The 19,180-nt window shown below is 34.2% G+C and overlaps 1 protein-coding gene across 7 annotated transcripts in view; it reads left to right on the top strand.

The window, feature by feature from the left end:
• Positions 1–19,180, top strand: part of LOC116777091 (titin) — an 88,685-nt gene that overhangs the window by 12,995 nt on the left and 56,510 nt on the right. For 6 of the 7 annotated variants that reach the window (XM_061526166.1, XM_061526169.1, XM_061526165.1 and 3 more), the window contains exons 7-22: positions 81–482; positions 568–966; positions 1,074–1,469; positions 1,554–2,354; positions 2,439–2,690; positions 2,801–5,304; positions 5,444–5,638; positions 5,720–7,127; positions 7,219–7,506; positions 7,626–7,857; positions 7,930–8,101; positions 8,172–8,358; positions 8,686–9,016; positions 9,239–10,568; positions 10,646–10,775; positions 16,961–18,988. In XM_061526166.1, coding sequence (XP_061382150.1) covers positions 81–482; positions 568–966; positions 1,074–1,469; positions 1,554–2,354; positions 2,439–2,690; positions 2,801–5,304; positions 5,444–5,638; positions 5,720–7,127; positions 7,219–7,506; positions 7,626–7,857; positions 7,930–8,101; positions 8,172–8,358; positions 8,686–9,016; positions 9,239–10,568; positions 10,646–10,775; positions 16,961–18,988 — 11,055 coding nt within the window. The remainder of the gene's footprint in view (positions 1–80; positions 483–567; positions 967–1,073; positions 1,470–1,553; positions 2,355–2,438; positions 2,691–2,800; positions 5,305–5,443; positions 5,639–5,719; positions 7,128–7,218; positions 7,507–7,625; positions 7,858–7,929; positions 8,102–8,171; positions 8,359–8,685; positions 9,017–9,238; positions 10,569–10,645; positions 10,776–16,960; positions 18,989–19,180) is intronic. The other variant, XM_061526171.1, reaches the window with a different exon arrangement.

Genomic DNA, 19,180 nt, shown 5'->3' with positions numbered 1-19,180 from the left:
ACTAATAATTAACGAATAAATCTTTAGAAATTATTTTAATGTGTCATTAGATTAAAAATAAAAATATTTGTAATTTTTAGCTAAAGCATCATTACAATTGGAATCGCAACATGAAGTTGCATTACAAAAAATTCAACAGTTAGAGGATGCTACACGTTATCAGCGAAAAGAAGAAGTTGAAATGGCCATTAATCAAATTCCTAGGTTTGTAACACAATTAAATGGTCCTACAAAATTAGTTGAAGGACAGAGCGCACACTATGAATGTCGTATTGAACCTTATCCTGATCCAAATATGCGCGTGGAATGGTACTTTAACGGTAAAGTACTACAAAGTGGACACCGCTACCGTACAGCATATGATTTTGGATTTGCTGCCTTAGATATACTAACTGTATATGGGGAAGATTCTGGCGAATACACCTGTAAAGTTATCAATAATTTAGGTCAAGCGACATCGTCTGTAAATCTTAATGTTCAATGTAAGTTTCTTTAATAAATGAAACAAATAGAATGGGATCAATTATTAGATATAGATGTTTATTTTACATATGTTTTAAATTTTAGCAAAAGAATCAATTATAAGAGAAACACAACACGAAAGCGCTTTAGAAAAAATTCAATATCTCGAAGATGATAGCCGATATAAACGTGTTGTACAGGAAGAAGGATTCATTGCGGAGAAACCTCAGTTTGGAAAACCTTTGAAGAATGTTCATGTTCCTGAAAGTCAACCTGTACATTTGGAAGCTACTTTAACTCCTGTCAATGATCCCACTATGCGTGTTGAATGGTACTGCAATGGAAGACCAATTCAGCAAGGACATAGATTTAAAACTACTTATGACTTTGGATATGTTGCTTTAGATATTTTATATGCATATGCCGAAGATTCTGGAACTTACATGTGCAAAGCTACAAATGCTTTGGGCGAAGCTGTAACTACTAGTTCAGTGAATGTGGATGGTAAATATAAAATTATATTTATTAAGTTAATGAAATTTCTTTTTTTTTAAATAGGAATCGGATTTTATTTAATATATTCTGGTATTGAATAATAATTATTTTTTCAGCGAATGCTTCACTGTATCTTGATACACTGGATGAACAGCGATTAAAGAAGATTAAAGAGTTGGAACAATATGAGAGACCTAAAGCTGTTGAAGAGGAAAAACCAGGCCAGAGGCCAGTGTTTTTAACTGCTCTGACAAGTATAGAAAATTTAAAAGAAGGTGACCGCGCTCACTTTGAATGTAGAGTCGAACCAATTAATGACCCATATCTCAAAATTGAATGGTTCATCAATGGCCAAAAAATTAAAACAGGGCACAGATTCCGGACAACACATGATTTCGGATACGTCGCCTTAGATATATTATATTCATATGCAGAAGATTCCGGAACTTATATGTGTAAAGCTAGCAATAAACTCGGAGAAGCTGTTAATACATGCACGTTGAAGGTTGCAAGTAAGTTTTCAGGGATTTAATTTTAAAGTTGCGTAGGTTTAACGCATAGTGAATAAAAGATAATAATAAAAATATCATTTACAGGCCACCGTAGCATAATATTTGATACTCAACATCCCAATGGTTTAGAAAAAATTAGACAACTTGAGGCACAAGGTCATCAAGCTAGAATCGAAGTGGAGGAGCCAAAAATTTTCGCTCCGAGATTCGTAACAGAACTCAGGGGAACTAAACATGTCCTAGAAGGTGAAACTGCACACTTCGAATGTCAGGTTGAGCCAGTTCATGACTCCAATTTACGTATTGAATTTTATCACAACGGTAAAGTTCTGCAATCTGCATCACGGTTCCATATCACTTTTGATTTTGGTTATGTGTCATTAGATATACAACATTGTGTACCTGAAGATGCTGGAGAGTACTCTGTAAAAGCCATTAATGCACTTGGTCAGTGTACTTCTTCAATATCAATGACAGTAACAGCAAAAGGTAGTATTATATCGGAATCACAACGTCCCGAAGGTCTCGAGAAAATCCGAGAATTGGAATCAGCAGAACCATTCAAGCGACCTGAAATTCCGGAGCCTGTCACAAGGCAAAGGCCTGTATTTACACAGCCTCTTCAGAATATCGATAACATACAAGAAGGAAAAACTGCACATTTTGATTGTAGATTAATTCCTGTCGGAGATCCGACCCTAAAAGTTGAATGGTTTAGAAACGAAAAATTAATTGAAGATAGTTCCAGAATAACTAAAACTCATGACTTTGGATATGTTTCCATGACAATTTCTCACGTCCGAGATGAAGATGAGGGAGTGTACATGTGTAGAGCATCCAATTTACTTGGAGAAGCAGTGACTACGGCAGCAATGAGAATAAAAAGTAATTATATCCAAAACTTTTAACTGATTTTAATAAAATATTGTCTTTTCAATTGATAATTACATAAAATATATTTGACTTTAGCTAAAGCCGCAATTCAAATGGATACGCAACATCCCGAGGGTATGAAGAAAATTCAGAAATTAGAGGAGCCTCTAGCAAGGAAAACAGAGGAACCAGAGCGTGAATTTGAAAAGCCTATCTTTACTCAAGTACTTACTGGTCCATCAGAATTATGGGAGGGACAACACGCCCATTATGAAGCCCGTGTGGTGCCAGTCGGAGACCCTAGCCTAAGATTTGAATGGTATATTAACGGTGTTGAACTTAAAATGGGTATGTCATACATAACTTACGTTTTTATTTTATAAAGTTTATTGACAATATATTATATTTATTTTTCAAAACGATTAGAAATGTATGTATAAATGTAATAATTTTTTCAGGTTCACGATTCCGCACCACGCATGATTTTGGTTTCGTTACATTAGACATTAACTCTGTAGTGGCCAATGATGCCGGCGTATACATGTGTAAAGCTATTAATAGAGCCGGAAGCACTGTTTCATCCACTTCACTCAAAGTCAAAACTAAGTCAACTATTGTCGACGAGGCTATGAGACCAGAATCTTGGCAGAAAATTCAATTAAAAGAAGCCGCCATGAATAAAGTTCCTGAGATGTTTGTTGATACTGGGGTACAACAAGCGCCTATTTTCACAACACATCTTAAGAGTTACGATAAGCTTGTTGAAGGACAGCATGTTTATTTGGAAGCCCAAGTAGAACCTCGCACCGACCCCAATTTAAGAATTGAATGGTTTAAGAACAGTGTGTCTTTAACTACAGGTTCAAGAATCAAGAGTACATTTGACTTTGGTTTGGTTACGCTTTCTATAAATTCAATAAGAATCGATGATTCTGGTATTTATACATGCAAAGCCACTAATTTGATGGGTGAAGCAGTTTCAACTGCATCAATTAAAATTGAAGACCGTCATTGGTTACTTGGAGACAGTCTTCATCCACAATCTTTAGATCGCATTGGAGTTTTAGAACAACCAAAACCAGGTAAACCTGAGTCGCCAGAGCCAGTGTATGAAACTCCCGTTTTCATTTCTCACCTTAATAACATAATATGTAAGGAGGGTGATAACATTCACTTTGAGTGCAATGTGGAGCCATCTAGAGACCCAACCTTGAAAATAGAATGGTTCTTTAATAATAAACCCTTACCATCGGGCACTAGATACAAAAGCACTCATGATTTCGGGTACGTATCATTAGATGTAACTCATACGTATGAAGAGGATTCAGGTATTTATACATGTAAAGCAACAAACAGTAAAGGTTTTGCTACAACATCCGGAAGCTTAAGATGCACTGGAGACAAACATATATATCTTGATACACAACATCCTCAAGGCAAGGCTGGCTTAGAAGCTGTAGAACAGGCTGAAGAAGCCAGACTTTCCAAGGGCCGTAGACTTTCAATTCCAGAGACTGAATATCCAAAACCTGAGTGGGTTGTGCCGGTAAATGCGGAACTACAGTTAATAGAAGGACAGTCTCTACATCTCGAAGGACAAGTTGAACCAAAGAACGATCCTGATCTAAAGATCGAATGGTACTTCAACGGTAAAGTCCTTGAACAAGGATCTAGATTTAAATTATCTAGTGATTTTGGCTTTGTTACATTAGACGTAACAGATATCTATGAAAGAGATAGTGGTATTTATACATGCAAGGCTTATAATAGAAAGGGCGAAGCCTTTACTTCTTCCACCATATACTGCATTAGTAAAGAAAATCTTATAGAGAGAACCCAACATCCTAAAGGCGCAGAAGGATTAGAGAAAATTCAAAATCTTGAAGAATCCCTCCGTCGTGAACCTGGACAAAAAGCAGATGATGACACAGGCAGACCACCTGAATTTATAACAGTATTCCAAGATATTACTGACATTAGTGAAGGACAAATAGCCCATTATGAAGCTTCCCTTATACCCACTGGTGATCAAAGTATGGTTATTGAATGGTTCTATAATGGTAAAACAATCGAAGCCAGCCACCGTATACGCACAGTTTATGCCTTTGGTATGGTAGTACTTGAGATTCTGGGAACGAAAACTAATGATTCTGGAATATATTCCTGCCGTGCCACTAATAGATGGGGAAAAGCGGAAATAAGTGTTAAACTTGACTGTGTCGATAAGACCAAGGGCCAGAAACCAAGGTTTACTACTCATATACAAAATATCGAGGGTCTTAAAGATGGTCAATCGGCCCACTTTGAATGTACTGTGGTGCCCGTGGATGATCCGGATATGAAAATTGAATGGTATCATAACGGCCAACTCTTGCGTCACTCTACTAGGATAAAAACAATATCTGATTTTGGGTTTGTTGTTCTTGACATAGCTTATACTCAGAATCATGACTCAGGTGAATATGTTTGCCGCGCTTATAATAAATATGGTGAAGATTTTACTAAAGCCACAATATCTTGCTATGGTAGAAGTGGAGTATTTTTAGATAGTTTACAACCAGAATCACTAGCTAAAATAAGAGAATTAGAAAGCTTACAAGGAATTCAACAGCAAGCACCAACACCCGCTGCACCCGTACCACCAAAGTTTATTACGCAAATAGAAAACGTAACTAAATTAGTTGAAGGACAAAGCGCGCACTTTGAAGCAAGACTTATTCCTGTAGACGATCCCGATCTAAAGGTAGAGTGGTTCTACAACGGCAAAAAATTACCCCACGGGCACAGATATAGAACTTTCCATGACTTTGGCATAGTTATTTTGGATATACTATATTGCTACGAAGAAAATTCTGGAGAATATGAATGCGTTGCTACTAACAAGTTAGGTAGCGATTCAACTAAAGCTGAATTGAAGTGTACATCAAAGGAGAATTTAATCTTGGACTCGCAACTGCCGCGGGTAAGTTTTAATTGATAAACAATAATATTTTTATACTAATATTACTTACTTTTATTATAACTCTTACAAAATGCTTATAATAAATACTCTTAATCATTGATAATTGATTCGAAATCATGATTATGTTTAAATTTAATAGGGCATGGAAGGAGGATTAGAGAAGCTGCAAACTCTGGAGGATTCTATGATACGTCGGAAGGATACGGAAATTGAAGAGAAACGCGGTAAAGCTCCGGTCTTTACGGTCCCATTGTCAAATATTGATAATCTAAGGGAAGGTGAAAATGCTCACTTTGAAGCTCGTCTCACACCTACTGATGATCCTAATCTGAAGGTAAAATTATCGCTTCAAGTTGTGCCCTTAAAGTAGGCTTTAGATATTTATAATATATCGATTTACTTTTTTAAACTTCAGGTGGAGTGGTATTGGAACGGTAAATCATTAAAAGCAGGGTCAAGATTTAGAACATTCTGTGACTTCGGTTTTGTAATTCTTGAAATATCACCGACGTATCCAGAAGATTCTGGTGAATATTTATGCAGAGCCTTTAACAATTATGGTGAAGCTGTTACTACAGCTTCAATGAAAGTACAAGGAAAGAGGAATATTATATTAGAATCTCAATTGCCGAAAGGAATGGAAGGTACTATTGACAAAATAGCCGCTTTAGAGGGTTACACTGGAACTTCCGATACTTTAACACCAGAAACTGAGAGCGGAAAGCCGCCAGAATTTTTGACAACACCGTCTGATCAAATCCTCACCGAAAATTCCTCTGCACACTTCGAATGCAGATTAGTCCCAATTAACGATTCCAGTATGATAGTTGAATGGTTTCACAATGGCAAACCCCTGCTTACTGGATCACGCGTCAAAACTATTAATGATTTCGGATTTGTTATATTAGAAATTGGAGGTGTTTATCAACGTGATGCTGGACTTTATACCTGTAAAGCTACAAACCGCCATGGTGAAGCCACGGTATCTTGTAAACTTCAAGTTAAAGGTAGACAAGGTATAATCTTGGAGCCCCAACTACCATCACATTTTAAATCTGGAACTGAAAGCATACAAAAATTAGAAGAAACCTTACATAAAAGGGAGGAAATAACTATTGAAGACGAAAAACCAAATCCGCCACGGTTTACAGTCGATATCAAGGATAATCTTGATGTGTCTGAGGGTGGACCCATACACTTTGACTGTCGTGTAGAACCCGTGGGAGATCCAACTATGAGAATTGATTGGTTCCATAACGGTAAACCTTTCGCTACAGGATCTCGTGTTCATATGTTAAATGATTTTGGTTTCGTTGCCTTAGACATAGATTATATTTACACACGGGATGTTGGAGAATATACATGTAGAGCAACTAATAAATGGGGTTCTGCTACAACTACCGCTAAGGTTACATGCAGCACAAAACGGGATATTGTCCTAGAGTCGCAACTACCTCAAGGAATGAGCGGAGAAAAGATAAAAGAGTTGGAAAAAGGTCGTGTAAGTGAACAACCTAAAGAGGAGTCAATAGTAACCTCACCACCTAAATTTATTACACAAATACAATCACATACTATTGAAGAATCAGAGTCTGTGCGGTTTGAGTGCCGCGTTGAACCAAAAGAAGATCCCAAGTTACGTATCGAGTGGTATCGCAATGGAAAGTTATTGCCTACCGGGCACAGATTCCGTACCGTCTACGATATGGGATTCGTTTCATTAGATATTCTTTACGTGTATGCTGAAGACTCAGGTGAATATGTTTGTCGAGCTGTTAACGATTTCGGTGAAGATCTTACCAAAGCTACTGTATCGTGCAAAAGTAAGTATAATTTTGTTTAATTTCTTAGGTATTATTTTTAGGTAAAATATATTTTTTTATTTTTTTTATATTTTTTTTTCATATAATTTAGAACTTCCCGATATCATTCTGCAAAATCAAGTACCAAAGGGAATGAAAAGATCTGAAGCCTTAACCCAAATGGAAGCTACTATAAAGAAATACACTTCAGAAGTATTCTTAACTGAAGATGATTTATACGACGCTGATAAAAAGCAACCGCCACGTTTTGTAACCCAAATACAAAGTCAAACAAACTTGATGGAAATGGAAACAACTAAATTCGAGTGTCAGCTGGCACCCGTGGGCGATCCTAATATGAAAGTGGAATGGTTCTTTAACGGAAAGCCGCTCCTGCATAGTAAGTATTAATTATGAAGTTTCTTCAAATATACAAGATTTAAATGACCAAAGTTAATATGTATTTGGCGGACTATTAAAAAAGTACGTGAGTAATTACTTATTGAATATGTATTTCAGAAAATCGTTTTACACCGATCTATGATTTTGGATATGTTGCTATGAATTTCGGTTGGGTTTACCCTGAAGATAGCGGGGAGTACCTTTGTCGGGCTACCAATTTATATGGAATGGATGAAACAAGAGCTGTCATAAAGACCACCGGAAAACCCGGTATTGTGTACGATTCTCAGTTACCTAAACATATGAAGAGTATTGAACGCATTAGAGAGATGGAAGCTTCTTGGCAAGTGTAAGTGTTAGAAGGGGAGGACTTTTCTTTAATTTTTATATTTGAGGTTATTAATAATACTTATCTGTATAGAGTACCAGAACAAGTTGTTGAAGAAACAAAACCACGTTCGGCTCCAGTATTTGTCAGCCGACCTGAACCCGTGACAGTTGAGGAAGGTGAATGGGCCAGGTTTTGCTGCCGTGTCACAGGACACCCAAAGCCTCGCGTAATGTGGCTAATAAATGGAAATACTATTGTTAATGTAAGATTATTGAATATTATGAGTATTGAAATTTATATGCTTGTCAATAAAATTATATTATTTTATTTAGGGGTCTAGATATAAGTTAACATATGATGGAATGTACCACCTCGATATACCAAAAACAAGGCAGTATGATACTGGTAAAATTGAAGTTATTGCAAGAAGTTCCGCAGGAGAGGCTTTAGCAACGACCGAGTTGAAAGTTATACCGAGACACGATGATTATAGAGGTGTACTCAAAAACGCTCCGAGACGTAAGTACATCTTATCAGAAACACAGATATCAATTAAAAGCTTACAAATAAATTCACTTCAAATAAAAAAAGAAATGAAAAATGTTACGCTTATATTACTACTCTGCACTAACACACCATATCCACAATGTTTCGCACACTGCACATCACTGCTTTAGCACTCTTTCCTTGCTTCCTTGAATCCCTGTTTTACCCTTGCGAAGGAGTGCTGCTAATATCCTGCTTCTATCAGCTTATCAACGGATTATAAAAGGTATGTTTTCATAATCAAAGTGGGGATTGAAAAGATCGTAAGATATTCATGAGTTTATTTAATTTTATTAACAGCTTGGTATGATGAAGTATCTCAATACCAGAGAACTGAAACCGAATTAGAAAAAACATTCGAAGAGAGGCAAGCTATGCAACGTCAGGGAGTAATTGATTACAAACCAGACCTTAAACAAAGAAATCTAAAGGAAAGTGACACTGAATGGCAACAAACAGTTAAGAAGAAGAAGAACGAAGAATACTACAATAAACTTCAGGAGTTGGAACATGAACAGATAGTGAAAGAGAGCCGACTTCGAGAATCATCCCATCAATATGCTATACCTGGTGAAAAAGTAACGAGTTCCTCTGTTGCTAGAAGTATGGCTCAGAAGTATGAAAAAAATCTGTAAGTACTTTTTATATAACATTCAAATTTTTTTTCTTAGTCACTAAGACTAAAAGTAACTCTAGGTGAAATAAATGTTATGTGATTTCAAAAATAAATTTTTGAGATCTAATACTTTCACGAGTCATTTAAATTTAATTTTTAAAGTAATAAAATCGTGTAGTAAAATCCGATAAATTTTTGAGTTTAAAATAGTCTCGTAAACAAATAAAAACATTTCAGTGACCAGTCTGAAGAAATAATTGAGAATCAAACAGTGAAGCAGACGAAAATTCAAAAGCCAAGAATACCTGGACCTTCTGAATCAAGTGTTCATGGTAAAGAGGTACATGTAGCTAAGCAGAAACAAATACAAAAAGAAGTTGTTGGTGATACAGAAATCACCCGCAAAATTACATCGACCGAGACAACGGAAGTTGAACATAAATCACAAACACAAGAAAGAGTTGTAGAAGGTCCTGTAAAACCATCAAACCCTCCGGTATTCACAAAGAAAATGCAACCTTGCCGTGTATTTGAACACGAACAAGCAAGATTCGAAGTTGAATTTGATGGCGATCCATTACCAACTATAAAATGGTATCGCGAGAACTTTCCCATTAAAAACTCGCCTGACTTTCAAATTCATACTTTTAGTACAAAATCCATCCTTATTATAAGGCAAGTTTTCATTGAGGATTCAGCTGTATTTGCTGCTGTTGCTGAAAATAGGGGCGGTACTGCCAAATGTAGTGCAAACTTAGTCGTCGAGGAGCGTAGGCGACAAGGAAGAGGAGGTGTAATACCCCCAAGCTTTACATTGACTGCACAAAATGTAAACGTTACATCTGGTCAACTTGTAAGATTTGATACTAAAGTTTCTGGAACGAAACCTATTGACGTTTATTGGTTAAAGAACGGAAAGAAAGTTCAACCAGATATAAGAAACAAAATATTAGAAGAAGATGGAACTTACACCCTTCTTATTTTAGAAGCCTTTCCTCAAGATTCGGGAAAATACGAATGCGTCGCAATTAATAACGCTGGAGAAGCAAGATGTGACGCTGAATGTACAGTGAATATGCCAGCTACAAAAGAAAAACCAAAATCTCAAACAAAGTCAGCGAATGCTTCGCCTGAAGTTATTGAGCCACTGAAAGATAAAGTTGTCACTGAAGGACAAGCGGTTGAATTTAGTTGTAAAATCGTAGGCAAACCTATTCCTACAGTACAATGGTATAAGGGAGATAAATTAATAAAACCATCGAAGTATTTCCAAATGTCTCGGACTGCGGATGACTACACATTGCGAATATCTGAAGCTTTTCCCGAAGACGAAGGTGATTATAAGTGTGTTGCTTATAATTCTGCCGGAAGAGTGACTATTTCAGCAAAACTTAAGGTCACCCAGCCAGATCAAGCAGAGGATTTACCAAATCTTACTCCTCTTCGTGACATTGTCGTGTACGAAGGTCAGCCTGCTCAGTTCAAAACACATATTACTAGTAAAGTAAAGCCGACTATTCAGTGGCTTCGGGAAGGTGCTCTTATACCTGAGACTCCCGATTTTCAAGTAAGTTAGAGTAACTTAATGTGAAATGAATTCTTTATACCATAAAATCGAATAACATTGCTAACCTTTCATTTTAGATGATCCATGAAGGTACAAATGCCGTTCTACTGATCGGCAGCACCTACGAGGAAGACACCGGTATCTTCACTTGTCGTGCCACCACAGCCGCCGGCCAGGTCGAGACCTCGGCTAAGCTAGTCGTCAAAAGTAAGACATAGATACAGGCAGCGAGCTCGCGTCGCGCACTCTTAATCCATTAATGTAGTGTTTCTTTGTTTCATCTCTATACTTTAATGAGATCGGGTGAAAACTACTGTATTTTCAGTTGACAAGCGATATATAAAATACATTAAAAAAACGGCATTACACAATCGTAGCGGTTCCGTTAGAAACGATTCCACCCACTTTATAAATACCTCGTGTAATTTGTGTCGTGACAATATGAGACATTCAGTTCTGACTGCACATCGAATATATAACAAATTTTAAAAACATGTACTGTCATTATTGTAAATACAAATATTTGAACATTTGATCTTTGAACGCGCACTTCTAACAAAATTAGCTAGTGAATACAATATTTAAAAATAACTTGATAGTAATAATTGCGCGAATCTGCATCTAACATTGCTGTACATAATAAAAGCTTTTTGTGTAAATAGTCTAGTCAGCCATCAACGCAGGCGATACCTGGCTGCGTGGGTCATCGAGGAGCTTCTGTATATTCTAAATGGACACACGTAACATGTAATTAACATGGCCACATAAGAGTTTCTACAATTGTTTTGTTTTGCTTTACCGCTACGATGTTTACTAAACGTATTTGTTATCAAATATTTGTAAAAAAAAGAACACATTGCGTAATTCACAAGGCGCGTCTCATGATGAGACGTCAAATGTATTTTTCACCCAATACTCTATCGTGAAGTAAGCCTGCGCTTTGTTTTATTCGGCCTTATTAACAGAAAAAAATATATATGCATAAAACGATCTCATGCTTCATGTGTTTTATTGAGATTTATTTATAAATTATTATCAATGATCTCAATTTTGCAACTACCAACGAGGTCCTACACTATTTCATTTATGTAAACAAAGTGTCAAGAACTCAATGAAGTAGGACTTGAAAAAACCTTTAGTAAGTAGCCACTTTTAATTTTTTGAAGAAAAATATGCACAAGACTTTACATTAGTATTGTTATCAAGTCCTTGCTTCAGCTTTAACCTTTAGCATGAATCGTTCTTAAATAGTCCACTTTAATTCACTATTAAAATCTATTCAAATAACATTTTGCACGCAGGCTACCCGCTACGATTTGTTTGGCCGTTGTTTAATACAACCTGATACAACTAACTTGCCAAAGTCACATCACGTCATGTCACATGCGTTAGGTACACGGCTAAAAACTCCGCGTAATAGTTGATGCGGGTTTTAAGTGGATCGTTGTTCAAAAGATAATTTATTTCAAAGTAACTTACCGCGTTTCACTAGTTTTATTACATAGCGCTGTCAACTTTCTACAAAGAAACATAACAGTATAGTGTCAATAGCAAAAGGCGCGCCGCAACACTAAGTTACAGAACGCACGCACTACTTGCCTTGCCAGTTTCTATGTTTTGACAATCACTGCCGATGTTGATGACCTTATTAATGTTTTCTGCAAGTACAAATCCGAATTGAATGAGATTTTTTTTTATAGTTTAACGTCACATTTCACTTTAACTTAGTTTGTTTTAAGTGCACGATATTGTTAAAATTAAATTGTGTTTTATTTTTCACCTAATTGTAATAAGTTATTAGGCGTGACAGTACTTTACCATTTAATATTATTAGAGATTACCTATCCATATTTAATATTTATGACAAAAATGTTTATGTTACCTTAATGTGAAAAATGTTTAATAAATGCTATAAATTAATCATTTCGCCTTATTCTACACACAAAAAACACGGGTTAGAATATTCATTCATTCAGAAAATCACAATATAGTGGTATTATTCAATACTGGACTGTCACTACAAATAATACCGTTTACGATTACCTACACAATGCACTCAAACTTACACCTAGTGCCAAAACTGTCCATCAACTGTCCATCTTGACATGCCAATTAATATTCTTGCGACAATATTGCATTGATATTGATGGATAGCGAGGTCACTACAGTTGCTTATTCCATCGACTGGCGCACCTCTACCTAAACCTCTATTCTATTCATGCCATTATTGTTGAGAATTTTATTTTTAATATACTCTAGTTTTTTCTTTGCTACTGTTGTAACTAAACAGTTAACTTTATCCTAATACAGTTTTTGTTAGTACTCTACCATAGATAGATTCATGTGAACTAATTTACAGGATAGAAATGTCCTTGGTTGTTATTTCATACCTTATTATTCTATTTCATTCCTTAAAATTATAAAATATTTTTCAAAATATAAAACTAGAGGTATTTCTAACAAGTGTTTATGGATACAGTATACACTACACAAACTTATGAATTAATTATTCAGTGAACGAGAATTCTCCGTCAGAGATTATAAAAAACTGCATGTCGTCAAATAAATTTAGTAAGTATTACGAACGAGGTAAGAACAAAGAGATAAATTTAAGTGAAAAAATTATTAAAAATCATATACATATATGAAAAAAACATACACAGGAATGAAAGAATACGTATGTGTGATATCAAATTAGGTTCTTTTTAATACTGGGAAGGATTTCAATTCAAGAAGTTGAAATTTAACTACTACTTTCTGCACATTTTCGTAGATAAACTAACTTTGTTTTAAAATAATACAAGGAGATACTTAACGGTTGCACTGAGTTAGATTTTAAAAATTTGCTGTTAAGATCACGTCAAAACTTTTAAATGAGTCATAATTTGTACTTTTAAAGAAAAAATCCAAAAAACTTGATATCATTAAGCGTCATTTTATTGTCCCGCATTAAGCAACTTTATTATTACAATTAACTAAAAATATAGATATGGATTTTTTCTATTACGGGTAGATATTAGTTAATTAGATTTAAAAGATTACTAAATTTTATTATGATAGTTTTAGTTTTTTTATTATGATAGTCTACGTCACAATTTAACAGTTTAAAGTGTTTAATAGTACAACTTGGTTTTAAAAATAAAAATATTCTAATCATTCTAAGCGTTACCTATTCAGTGCGATCTTCATCACTCATTCTCAATCAATTTATGTAATAATTTTTTACATAACTATCCTAACATCTGTAGGAAAGTGCGTGTAAAAATATACGATTGGTATATTACTTCATAAAAATAATTTTCCAAAAAATTGTTGTATTTGATCACTGCATTAAGTTAATCAGAGTAGCATTTATAATAAAATTTTATGACACGATATTTGGGTAGGAAATATTTTTTTAATGTTATTGTTACCATTAATAACTTGACCGTTAAACCGAATCACAAATTAACCATTAACCATAGAACAAGTGAAAGAAATAAGGATATATATTTATATATATATATAATTTATTTAGATATACGTATAATTTATCTTCTTCTGAAATTTATAAATAGTTCTGCAAAATTTCGAGATTGTGTTTTTTTTTTAAGTAAAAGTGAACGAAAGTAGTGGTATCTAAAGGAAAGTTATCTTTCCCCTTTCTTTATAATAATATATAATAAAATCTGATGGAAATTGAAAAAATACTTTCTCTTCTAAAATAAATATAAAAAAAAAAATAAAAGAAATTTAGTAAAGTATTGCAACAAAAAATATATTAAATATAGACAATATACAATTATCTGAAAACGTAACACCAATATTATGTAAAAGGTACTTACATAAAACTTATAATATGTATTTATTGTTCATAATCCCCAAAATACTAAATTTAAATTATTTATATATAAAAAAAATATATAAAAAATATATATCTCACAAATGTTCAAATATCCCGATTATTACTAAACTACATTTTTATTTTTGCAAATTTCATTGTTTATAGAAAGCTGGGGTTTTTGGGGTAAAAGAGTTAGGTTACCTGAAGAACTAAGATGCAACTTCTACAAAACATAATGCCTTTTAATTGCTGAAATAGAAAATTTTTATACTGGCGAACATTAAGTAAATCAGAAAATGAAAGAGTTTATTTAATGATAAGCAGCCACTTCACGTGAGACTTTAGGGTTAGAAATCAAATACAAACATGAGAATATAAGGCTATTAAACTTATTTACCCTCTCGTAGAGCAATAGGAATCAGTATAGTCAATAGGAAAAGTTAAAGTGTACTTGCTTAGTTTTGCTTCAAGGATAGTTCTTTACACAGTACAAAAATGTTCAGTATAATGGAAGTTACAGTTCTATATAGTAAGCATCTATAGTCAAAGTTTTTGATTGAAGACCTGAGGGGATCCGTAACTCATGCATATATATGGCTGAAATATTCTTATCTCCAATGTGACGAATCTTTAAAGTTGATAATCACATAAAGAATCGGTATATCGTATAAACTTTGAAATGGTTTGTGGATAAAAGATTTTCATATAATTCCACAAAATATTAAAATATATATAAAAAAATTCTTTCAATTTGCCTTGTCCCATGAAGAGTCACTAACTTTGGTTAATTATTAAAAATAGATCAATAGCTTCTGTAAAAATTTTCTATTAAAATCTATTAACAAGCTATCTAAGGCTATCTGGTTTGAAATTTTGCATTTAGTATGACGTCCCATCATTAACTACGCCTCATCATCTAATTTATATATTTCTCGAATATTTTATCTCAGTAGGTTGAGTACGACTGCTTTAAGTACAGTTTGCAAGATTTGACACAAACATATATGTACATATTTAAAAACCGAGTAATGTAAAGCGTTGTAAAGTGAAGAAAAACATTTGATTTCAAAATAATAACACTACATCAATTTAACTAAAATATTATTGTTTCAAATAATGAAAACTGAATCGAAATACTAAATCGAAATACCTTCAATGTATGTTTTTTTTTAGTACAAAATCAAACCTAATTAAAATTACATAATTCATTATTGTATCTCATCGGTTGACCCTAACGATAATCATTTTTTTAAATAACACTTCTCTAACAGGAATTCAACGATAAATCCTTTTTTTTAACATTCTTCTATTTCCTCATTATTAAACAGTTAAATTAAAAAAATTAAAATCCAAAAAAAGACTACCAAAAATATGTAAACGATTTAATTCCGAAAAATATTGGTTTTAGTTTTACTAACGATAGAGTTATTATTTTTATCAACGCATGTATCAGTTACATCAAAAGGCTTTGGATTTATCACCATTCACCCAACAAGTCATTTCTTTAGACGTCACAGATCAACTAATTTTTAAAGAAAATACAAATATTATTCTTTGTAACTTAACTGACCGTTAATAATAACATCATTTGGAACTACTTTTGTGAATTAAATTTATACTGAAGTTGTGATCGATATTTTTTTTTCTACAAGTAATAGAATACCTACCAAGAATTAAAAAAAAATACTATGGAAAGGTTCAGTTTTTCAGAAAAAATTGCGTTTTATTTTTCTATATTATCTTTACGATATAATTTATTTTTATTTTGTCGCGAATTGCATAGATTTTTTTTTGTAGATTTATATACAGCGCTACAAAAAAAAAACCACTGTAGTAACATCCAGTGCTCTTTACAGGTTTCCTAATTTTCAACTAGTTTCATTTCAGTGGCTGACATTTCTACTACATCATTCAGTAAAATGTTTTCACTTAAAAAAAGTAGCTGTCATGTATAATATTGTTTTCTATAAGTGCAACTGTCGAACAATCTCGTTTATTTTGTAAAAAATCTGGCAAGTCCAAACATTTTCTGATATTGAGATTTTTGCCAAAGTTCTCAGCCAACATAAATATGGCACCTTGGTAGCACCCGTTATTTAAGAATATAGATTAGCTTGATTATTAATTTTCTGATTAATTTTTATTTGACTGTTAATAATTGCTACTTCAAAAATACATTTCACAATTTAGCTCATATTTTTGGATTAGAAAAGTGCATCCTGATAGTGTTTATTCTATTTTTTCATATTAGTTCTTAAAAAATTATTCTCTTAATATTTTGGATAAAATTCGGAATATTTTTTTAAATAGTGGAGTACAAAGGTGGTTACTATAATTGTAATAATTTTCACAGTGAAGTTAAAAAAAATATACATTTTATATAAATATGTAATTTATTATTACTAAAGTTATATACGTTATGCTAAGAATGATTTTTTAATACTATATAGTTTATTGAATTTGTCCTTTTTCATTTGGTGTACTTTTGTAATAGATTGTAGAAAAGAACAAGAAAGTCTAGAAAACCCTTAAGTCGAAAGTTAATAGTTTACCCTTTTCTAAATTTCAGAATCCAGGAGAGTTACTTCAAAGAAAATGTATGAAAAAGAAACAGATGTAACATCGTCAGAAGAAGTTGATTCCTCTATGGTAACCAATAAAGTGTTTCACCAAACAACTGAAGAAAGTAATATATTAATATTAAAACAAGTCGAAGATGTACAATCACGCCAAGTACCTTGGAGAAAACAAAGTGAAACCAAAGTAGAAGGAAAAGGTTTAGGAACAAAGCATTGGAGAAAATCACGAAATGAAACCAAAACATCAGTTGAAAAAATCAATCTTTTGGAAGATTCTAAGTTCTTAACCATAGAAAACCAAAAGGAAATAAAACAAAAAGAGGATGTTCAGACAACACAATGGAGGAAGCCAAAGTTTTTAAGCAAAGAGAAAATCGTTGAGGATTCTGAAGAAAAAGTCATAGATAAAAAAGAAACTACAGAGTTAGATCTTCTACATAAACAAATGGAAGAGGATACGGAAGACACAAAAGTGGAACGCAGCGAAAAATTGAAATTTAGAAAAAGCAAAACTTCATACGATCAAGTAAATAAAGAACCAATTCAACCTTGGACTAAAGAGGCTATCAATCTCCGACCTACAAAAACCGAAAAATCTGAAGTTGTAAAGCAAAAGATAGAAGACGTTACATTAAAACAAGTGAGAAAAAAATCGTTACAAAAGTCAGAAGCTGTGATGCTGGAAGAGTCACTGACATCAGTAGAAGATACAATTATTCTAAAAATTACAAATAAACAAAAAGTACAGGAAGAAGTAAAACCAGAGGAAGTTATTCTCCAGCCTGTGAAAAAAGAGAAACCTCAAGAGGATAAAATACCCGAAGCGGTATCTTGGCGCTCTGGTAAAAGAAGACCTAAAGAAGATGCGCCAGTTGAAGACGAAGAAATGACACCTCAACAACAGCAAGAGAAACCAACAGGAGAAAAACCTGAGGAAGTCAAATTTAAACCTGAAAAGAAAGACAAACGTGAAGAGGAGGTCCAACCCGAAGAAACAAAATGGCCTACAGGTAAGCGGCGGCCAAAAGAAGAACACCCAGTTGAAGAGGTCGTTCTTAAGCCTATACCGAAACAAAAAGCACAGGAAGAAGTAAAACCAGAGGAAGTTAAACTTAAACCTGTAAAGAAAGACAAACGTGAAGAGGAGGTCCAACCCGAAGAAACAAAATGGCCTACAGGTAAGCGGCGGCCAAAAGAAGAACATCCAGTTGAAGAGGTCGTTCTTAAGCCTATACCGAAACAAAAAGAACAGGAAGAAGTAAAACCAGAGGAAGTTAAACTTAAACCTGTAAAGAAAGACAAACGTGAAGAGGAGGTCCAACCCGAAGAAACAAAATGGCCTACAGGTAAGCGGCGGCCAAAAGAAGAACACACAGTTGAAGAGGTCGTTCTTAAGCCTATACCGAAACAAAAAGTACAGGAAGAAGTAAAACCAGAGGAAGTTATTCTCCAGCCTGTGAAAAAAGAGAAACCTCAAGAGGATAAAATACCCGAAGCGGTATCTTGGCGCTCTGGTAAAAGAAGACCTAAAGAAGATGCGCCAGTTGAAGACGAAGAAATTACACCTCAACAACAGCAAGAGAAATCAACAGGAGAAAAACCTGAGGAAGTCAAATTTAAACCTGAAAAGAAAGACAAACGTGAAGAGGAGGTCCAACCCGAAGAAACAAAATGGCCTACAGGTAAGCGGCGGCCAAAAGAAGAACACCCAGTTGAAGAGGTCGTTCTTAAGCCTATACCGAAACAAAAAGCACAGGAAGAAGTAAAACCAGAGGAAGTTAAACTTAAACCTGTAAAGAAAGACAAACGTGAAGAGGAGATCCAACCCGAAGAAACAAAATGGCCTACAGGTAAGCGGCGGCCAAAAGAAGAACATCCAGTTGAAGAGGTCGTTCTTAAGCCTATACCGAAACAAAAAGTACAGGAAGAAGTAAAACCAGAGGAAGTTAAACTTAAACCTGTAAAGAAAGACAAACGTGAAGAGGAGGTCCAACCCGAAGAAACAAAATGGCCTACAGGTAAGCGGCGGCCAAAGAAGAACACCCAGTTGAAGAGGTCGTTCTTAAGCCTATACCGAAACAAAAAGTACAGGAAGAAGTAAAACCAGAGGAAGTTATTCTCCAGCCTGTGAAAAAAGAAAAACCTCAAGAGGATAAAATACCCGAAGCGGTATCTTGGCGCTCTGGTAAAAGAAGACCTAAAGAAGATGC

This window comes from Danaus plexippus, chromosome Z (assembly GCF_018135715.1).
Source record: "Danaus plexippus chromosome Z, MEX_DaPlex, whole genome shotgun sequence".
NCBI classification, from domain to species: Eukaryota; Metazoa; Arthropoda; class Insecta; order Lepidoptera; family Nymphalidae; genus Danaus; species Danaus plexippus.
The sequence above is the reverse complement of the archived record's forward strand: the minus strand, read 5'-3'. Positions and strand labels throughout refer to the sequence as shown.